Source organism: Python bivittatus, unplaced genomic scaffold (assembly GCF_059951505.1).
Source record: "Python bivittatus isolate LINGU-HERP-01145 unplaced genomic scaffold, Pbiv_v1 ctg000020_np1212, whole genome shotgun sequence".
Classification (NCBI taxonomy): domain Eukaryota; kingdom Metazoa; phylum Chordata; class Lepidosauria; order Squamata; family Pythonidae; genus Python; species Python bivittatus.
In genome coordinates, this window is record NW_028277030.1 from 99320546 (window position 1) to 99329340 (window position 8795).

Here is an 8795-nt window from a genome sequence, read left to right on the forward strand (position 1 = left end):
TGTCCAAGAGGAGGCAGTGTTGTATCAACGCTTGCGGCATGTGGTTGGGAATTCTGGATGCCTATAATACCTTTAAATAGCAATTAAAAGATAATTAAGTCACATAAACAAAAGTAGAGACGTGCATTTTTAATTCATTACTCCAAACAAAAGAGTTTGCTTCTGTGCTGGATCTTGCAGAATAACCTGCTGGTCAAAGAGAGTGACTTGCAGGTTCTGAATTTGAAGTCCTGCCAACTTTAAGAAAGAAGTAAGAAGAAAGTTTGTTTTTGTTCATTTTTACTTTCTTGGTTTAAAAGTCCAGATGCTAGTTTATTATAGATTTTACCACCTATTGTATTTGCTGTTTGCATTTGCATCATCTGTTTTTCAGTTAATCTCTTTACATCATTGGACTCCATTTATATTTTGTTTATAATTTATAATGGCCCTAAATTATATTTTAATTCATAGCTCTTTCCTTGCTTCTTTCCTATGCTTTTATAATCATTCTTCCTTTCATCAAAGAACCACATTTGGATGTCTGAGCTTTCTTTGCAGTTGTAAATCACTTTTCCGCATCTGGCACATTAAAGACATTTTGTAGAAGAGATTGTGAAGTTAAATTGCAGGCTGTTATACAGCTTGCACATAGGTAAATTTTGCAGACTGTCTTGTTCAGTCTGTATTTTGGATTGGATTGTCTCTTTCCTCACTTGATGTAAGTTTAATTGCTCATTTTATTAGGAGGGAGTTCTTTAGAAAAATGTCTTCCCCAGATCAGAATTTGAGAGGAGTTCACTCAGAACATAGTTCTATCAGTCAAGGAAGAAACAAAGATGTGAACATTCGAACAACCAATACGATCCCTTCATGATCTTAAATTTGTGGAGCTTCTGTAGCTTTCAGTCAGTTGTGATCATTTTCCTTCACAATCTTTTTGTTCTGTATTTTTGAAAAAAAATTGTTATGCCTGAAGTTCTTTTAAGATGATAGTCTTTGATCTTGTGGACTTCATTTAAATTTGCAAGTGCTTTCTGTAAGAAATGTGCTCGACCATTCACTTTCCTCTATCAAGCTTTTGTGCTATAAAGGAGGGCTGGATTCTCTCCTTTCAGCTGGAGATGTACAGGCTTATTCCTCAGAGATACTCTTCTCATTCATAGCTTTCTGAAGAAGCTTTCTCCAATTTTCTCTATTATCTGCTTTTTCCATTTTCTTACTCTGTAACTTTGGGGTTCTGATTCTCTCAAGTGAATTTCTGTAAGAATTTAAGAACAACTTTTTTTCTCAATTTTCCCAGAATACTTTAAACACGTTTACTAGGTCCTAATTTGTAACTATTTTCTCTTCCCCACCAGCCATTTGTCACACCACTCCTTTCTGTGTCTCATGCCAGGGACAGGAAATCTTTTAGCTGATATTTGCACTTTTGAAATTTTGAGAACTTGGTGAGGATGCTCTTCTAATATTGCTATTATTTGAGGTGGGAGTGGAGATAGGTTGCCATCACAGTTATGGGTATTCATGGAACATTCATTTATTTGCCATCTTGTTTCTTGCCATCACTTCTAGATTTCCAGCATGCTTCCTACTGTGTAGAAAGTGTGCAGATGGGTATGCTTTCAAGCAGAACAGTGGGCTGCAGCCATCCCCTTCTTTATTTTCACATTCAGATGCATTTTTCCAAGAAAGGTGAACCTAAAGATTAGTGCTTAGCTTTGCAGCATGCCAGCTTCCCATTTTTTAAATTAAAAGAATCTGGGGAAAAAAAACATTTAATAAGAAGGAGAGTCTAGTGGGAGCACCCAAGAAAATTTCTGCAGCCACATTGTTGTGGACAGATATACCCTGCCTATTCTTGTCATTTTAATCTCTATAATTTTGCCGTTTCCTTCATCTATAAGGGTCTCTATTCCTGCCCATCAGATCCTTCTTGTAAAGTTGAATATTTGATATCTGCAATATATGATACAGATATTTTGTAATTTTATTCAAAGTGTAAAGGAGTAGCTGGATGGATGGATGGATAGTACAGTAAATGTTTCATTTTCACTTTTGTTTCTCTTTTTAATCAAGGCGAATCTAGTCCTTGCAACCGAGACTGCCAAGACTTGTGATCTGTTCCTGATTTGTTTCTAGTTTTCCTCCTCTTTTACTGATGAATTTTGACACAAACTGTGAACCCTTTGAGCTTATTTTTCTTTGGTGTCTAAGTGCAGTAACACACTTTTTTGTACACACTTTTCTCCTTCTCTTACCATCACATTGTACACTTTTCCTGACAGTACTTCACTAGAAAATGGAAGCTTCTTCAGTCCTGGTATTTTTAGAGCTATTCCAAGTGTGATTTTAGTAATGGATGCATTGCATTACCATGTGAGCTTTAATGTGTTTATAATTAGACACTGATATATATTCTTGTCACAATGCTTTGAGTCCAATAATCAATCTCTTAAAATAGTGTAACTAAATAGGCTGTGAATATTAAATGCCAGTAATTGTTGGACCCGGCTGTTATCTCTCTTGCAAAGAGGTACTTGGTTTTTATACAGTTTGCCAGCAGTCTCAAACCAAGGAGAGAATCTGTGCTTAGGAATACCTGTTCAGTAAGACAGTTTAAAATAAGGGAGAGTTGTGTGTGTGTGCATGCGTTTGAGTATGTATAAAAAGTTCAGAATTTATGCAATTTCTTTTATTTAGAATATTGCTACAGTTCCTACTGCATTTATTTTGTTTGTCAGATCTTTTTGTGTAAGGCATTTTCATATATTTTTGTGAGTTTACTTCATTTCCCTTGCAGATGCCTTAACATTTTCAATCTCTGTGTGTGGGCTCTCATCTTACCCATGCATGTTCTGACTTGATACACAAATAAGACAGTTTCTGTTAAAACCTCTTCTATTTCTAGGTTTGACTGGGTGTCTTTGTAATAGCAGTCCTTCAGATCCTGCAAAATATTTGATCTAGGTGAAGTTAGGCATTTAATTAAGGCACTGGAAGTAAAAACAAAAAACTTTCCACATTTGATCAGATACTGACTTCTAATGCTTTGAGTCTGCAAATCCAACATAAGATAGACATTCCAATTTGGAGTTGACAGCAGATACCCCCCTTTGCTAACGATGGACTTACATGGGGAAATGTAAAGATAATGCCATAAAATAAATTAAATGTTTTATCAACTCAGTCCAGTTGTGTGAAGCAATAGAAAGTAAGACTATGTGGACTGCCTGAACATTTACTTTGTAGATATTGGGAAGGCCTTGCTGTAAGAAGTGCAACCTACCATAGTTCCTAGCCATACTTCTGATTCTTTCTCCCCCTGCCCCTGGTTTTTAGAGTTGGTTGCTGTGCCCATAAAGGTTGAAGAGGTGACACTTTCATAAACTCCTCAGACTACTGTTTCCTTTATTTCAGAGACAATTCTCTGGAATACATTTGCATACAGTCATTAAAAAAAAAAAAGGAATAAAAGCAACCATTCAGATGAATAATCCATCATTCTGTCTCTCCCATCGCTCTTTCTTTTCCTTTACTATCATTAATCCATAGTAGCAGCTTAGGAACAAGGTGATTAAGTTTAGGGATTGTCTTGGCCTAAATAATACAGATTTAGTAAAATAACCAAATGTCAGAATAAGAAATAATCTAATTTGTGAAGTTATACACAGAATTTATGTCCCTTTGATATTTCATCAGGTTTAAAAATGGCTAGAGATCATTAAGTATATATACTTTGCTTCTTTTTAGAGAAAAAAATGCACATCATGCCAAAGGCCTATAAAAAGAGCTTCAGTGTGATGTGGAAGTTATTTCTAAAACATAGTTTTATTCTACTACTTAACTCTGATATCACCTGTGTGGTGTTCCCAGAGGCCTGTCATGGTGCCCACCATGCTGTGGTTCTCAGTGGTGGATTGCTTTGCTGTACTTAAGGGAAAAAATCCTCACAGTCTTACAGCCTTGTGTGCTTGCTGCTTCTCAGTGGACCTTCCCTGCACATGTTTTAATTCTAGGTGGACACAAGTTTGGAGCTGGGAAAAGGGAGAGATGACCCAGTGATGACTGTTTGTCATGATTTAAAAGGTGATAGATAGAGGAGGATGGACAGTAGAGCTGATGAAAGAATGGGGGGAGATTGAAGAAAAGAGGGAGCCATAAATGAATGATAAATGAAGCGGATATGTATGGGAAAGAGCCCTGGAGTGCGGGGCACATAGAGGCAGGTCTGCTAGCAGGAGCAAGTTGACAAACATGGCATATATGAGTTAGCTGGCAGAGGGAGAAAGAAATTTGAATTGGCTAGTGTAAAAAGAGTGCTGTTTGCGAAATGAGTGTTTCATCTTTTGAGAAACGGGGAGCATTCTTTTGGAGCAGAACATGGATTCAGATGAGTGTTTTTATATTTCAGGCCCCTCGCTGCATCACAGTTAGTATTTTGGACAAATTACTTGTCCCTGAGCATTACCATTTGCTTACTGTGATAGGTGTTGCTGTGCTGATGATAGCAATCATTCTGTAAGTGAGCCAACTCTTCTAATAGTCATTATGTTTATATTTTCTCAAAAAATTTGTCCACAGACCCTCAAAGGGTGGGACTCTCTGATTTAACTTGATACAGTCCATGATTACTTGGCTCAAACACATGCATTTGCCCTGCTACTTTGAATAACTAGAAATGTTTGTGATTGGAGGTCTTTATACCTGTAATCAGTGCAGGTAGTATTTCAGCTGCTAGATTAGGACCTGGGAGACCCACAGTCATGGAGGTTCCATAGGTGATTTTATGCCAATCATTATCTTTCAGCCCAACCTGTCGCTTATAGTTGTTGTTGGTAAAAATTGGATGACGGAGTATACCACCCTGACCTGCAGGAAAGGATGGATATAAATCTACCAACAAAATAAATGCATTGTATTTCATCAGTTGGGTCAACTATTTATAATGATTTGTGTCTTCTTTGCACACAGCATTTGTTATTTTGGTCGCCTCTTCTGGGAATGGGATGATGGTATCAAAGTACATGACTCTCAGAAAAGAGAAGATCCAGAGAAACTATCGAAAGAAGCTGTTCTGTCCTTCATCAGACAACATTTCACCCTGTGATTACTCTCTCGTCAGATCTTAGGGTATGGGGAATGACCCTGACCTGGAATATTCAGCAGGGAGTCATGGAGAAAAACACTTGTCAAAGTGGTCCGATTGGATGATAAGGACTCAATCCAAAAGAAATAGGAGAAGGCTTTGGATTATAAAATAGTACAGTATATAAATATCTGCTCCTGGCTGTGCTAAGACTGGAGCAGTGCACATTCTTCTGAATGGATCCTCACTGTATCTTCCTAGGGCTTTTCCCTCCTGACATCTGGGCTGTATTAGCAGGCAACGAAGGAAGAAGAGGATGCACAGAAGACTCTTGGCATTTGTAAAATTGGAGGCCAGATGACTGTTGGCTAAACTACTCAAATGAGGACAGAAAAACAAATATACTTTTAGTAACTCTTTCTTGTTCCTCTTTATGTGAATTCACTGGGAAGTGTACTTGATTCTTGTAATTTGGCTTGTGACTGCAGCCTAGAAGTTCTGAGAGTTCAGATCTTAGCAGGAAGAAACCCGACAGGTAGAGTTTTTGAATTAATAATTTAGATATGCTTATTGCCGATAGTGACTCTCATCAAAGTTGGATTTTATGCTTCTATGCAAGTAAATATATTATGCTTTTTCTCACTCTCCACCTTCAGATATGCCCGTCCAAGTATTTTTCTCTCTGAATTCTATACCCAGTACTTTCCCTTCAGAAAGTAAAGGAGATTTGGAATTTAGAGAATTTGCTTTAAAGGAACTATATAGATTAGATCCAGTGGAAAAAATGCATATTTCTAAAGAGAGCAACTTCTTTTGGCTTTCAAAAAATTAAAACTGAATCTTTGCACACATTGGCAGGAAGGTATTGACTGTGTGATTGAGTAAGTGGTGCCTGGGTTGTGTCTTAAAGAAATGTGAGGTGTCCTATAAGTGAAGGCATCATCCAAGTCTTTTTGACAAAGAAAATGGTCAAAAAATGGATTTGAGTTGTGGGAAAGTAGATGTTTCTATATAGATTTTATCTCCATTCAAGTTGAGCAGCACAGAACCAATTTTAAATTCCACAGACCTTAGGGGTGGGCAAAATATTTTGAATATAAGATGTTTTGAGATTGAAAGAGTTGTTCTAAGTTCAGAATGGTTGTTCTGACATATTGAAGTGTTCAAGGCTCAAAACAATTCTGTCTTAAGTTTGAAATAGTTTTGAGCTTAAAATGGGACATTTCAAGCTCAGAACACTTTTAGAATGGTTGAAACACATCTTTTGAACTCTCAGTATTTTGAATTCAGAATGTTTGCACACTACCATTAAATCTTAATGAATCTTAGCTAAAATAAATAGTTCTGTCTTTCAGAGCCAGTTCAAGAACAGTGTAGGTTAATACTGCACTTTAGCAATAGCAGTTATGTAGCTTAATTGCCATCATCATACTATCTTGTTTCTAGATTCCTCTGTTGAAAAATATTATCAGGAAGAATGGAAGTTTAAGGGTCCCCATTTCTCACAAAGGCTGAAGCATACAAAAGCACTTAATATTGAGGATCATCTCTGAGATTTGGTAAACATCTTTGAGGGTTCCAAAACAAAGCTTTAGCTTTTAGGATTCTTTTGGCAAGAATGGGTCACGTTTCAAAACAAATTGCCTTCCCATACAATATGTTTGTTTGCCTTAGCAGGCTAGAGGGTAAAACAGTAAATTGACTGTTTATTTGCAATAGGAAGTGACAACGATTAAATAACCTTTGACAATCTAGAGTTCATAGTCTTGGTTTTAAAATAATTTGATGAGGGGGGGTTGCCACCTTCTTCCCTGACCATCATGATACAACAAATAGGTCAAACATTTTATTTTGCTTTAAATCCTTTACATCAGGTGTTACCAATTTTTAAGGTTATATTTCTAGTTAAGGACCTCATTGCAAGTTAGAATAGAATATTTCAGAAGGAAGATTTCATTGCAAGTTTGATTTTAGTCTATATTATTAGAGAGTGATTGGCAGATAATGTTGTGTATGGAGTCACAGTGGTACCCAAAATATCTGCCCTCACTTTGTTCACTTTGGCTACTACTAGAGTCCTGGTTTGTGGCCTTCTCCTAGGAAAACTCTGTAAGGGTTTAAAAATCTTAACTATTTAAAGAGTGTGTACCTGGAGACTTTAGAACAAAATTAATTCCAGTACTGAAAAATGACCTCATATTGATTCAGAGCCCAAATGCCCAGAGTACAAAGAGAATATTGAAAATATTTGATTAGTGGATAGTTCAACTTGTTCTTGTTTGTTCTCTTACTGGTCTGTGAAGGGTTGAGGTGAGGGGAAGGAGGTAAAAATGTCTTGCTGAAAGAAATGTTTACAATGTGTGTTCTGTGAAGCTGTGTATCAGTTGTGATGATTTCTCGTCCCTTTTTTGTCTGTATTGCCAATACAATCCTTGTAATTTAGTAATGTGTTTTGTTCTTGGCTTAGATAAATATTCTAGCACTCTGTGATACGTACTGGGCTGAGGAAGAACAAGTTCTGGCACCACTTGTCCCAGGAGCTCACTGGGTGAGTTTAGGTCTGCCGCTGTTTCAGCCCAACCTACTTCACAGAGTGGATGTGGGGATAACATTAGGAGACCTACCCTATAAGCTGCCTTTAGCTTTCAGACAAAAGGCAGAATAGACTTAAATGAGTACGTAACACTTGTCAGTAGCATTGGAACTGTGCAAGAGGGGTGCATGTGTGAGAGAATGCCTAAGCAATTGGTTTACAAGATATGGCTGGTGAGATAATGGAAGACTGAACTGCTACAGAGTCTCTGTAATTTCCCAAGGGCAAAGGGGGTGGGGTGAGGGGAAAGAAAAACTGCTTTAAAAGGTTAAATTTGGGGCAAGATATATGTGTCTCCCTTCTAGAGCCAAAGCCCCATCAGAAAACAGGCAGCTTTTTTGTAACCCCACTGGAAAATGTTCAGTCTGTAGTAGTCAAACTTTAGGAGATGCAGTTGGTAGAAGTTTGTATAGAAAACAGGCTCATCCAGATAAAAAATTACCTTGTGAAATATGCCAAAATAATTTTGATTTGCAATATATATCAACATAAGTTTCTTATGTAGTATTATATTTTGTTAAGCAGTTGCAGGAAAGAGATGTTCCAGTGGAATGTCCCAAGGGGACTGTTTTCTTACAAGATTGAAACAATTATTTGTTAAGTTTTGTGCACATCCCTAGTATATGATTGGGGTATACAGAGATTTGAAATAAATGATTCTTAAAGCCAACTCTAGTGTAAATGAAGCAGTTCTCCTCAAAGCTTTGAAGCAGCCACGTCCTTTGGAAGCCTCACAAGCTATCTCAATGTCTGCTTATGCACAGCCACTTTGCTGATAGTCACATCCATGTGCAGTTATTGAAGGAGTTCTAAACAGTACAGCTTCCTCAGCACTTCAGCGGGGGGTGCTTTGCTGGTGTCAACAGGCTTTCTGAAGTAGTTCTTTCAAATGCTTTGCACAGCTGATATTTAGGCAAAAATGGAGTGGGTTTTATTTTCAAAATGCCTGATTATATTGCTAGTGAGGCTGCTTGAAGAGTGGTATCGCCTTTGATGAGTTGACTCCTTAAGGCAGTAGTATCTTTTTCAGGTTTAAGTGGAAGACTGAAAAATGGGCTGCTTTAATAGAGAGGTGCTCAGCTCACATGAGGTCTGAAGCACTTTTTCCAAGTCATTTCTGAAATTTGCAGAGTC

The 8795-nt window shown here is 37.4% G+C and overlaps 1 protein-coding gene across 1 annotated transcript in view; it reads left to right on the plus strand.

Moving 5' to 3' along the window:
* The window catches only part of CMTR1 (cap methyltransferase 1), a 51723-nt gene extending 42980 nt beyond the window's left edge, over positions 1-8743 (plus strand). Inside the window, exon 24 of the mRNA XM_007434526.4 lies at positions 4954-8743. Coding sequence (XP_007434588.1) covers positions 4954-5089 — 136 coding nt within the window. The 3' untranslated portion in view covers positions 5090-8743. The remainder of the gene's footprint in view (positions 1-4953) is intronic.
* The last annotated feature ends 52 nt before the right edge of the window (positions 8744-8795 follow it).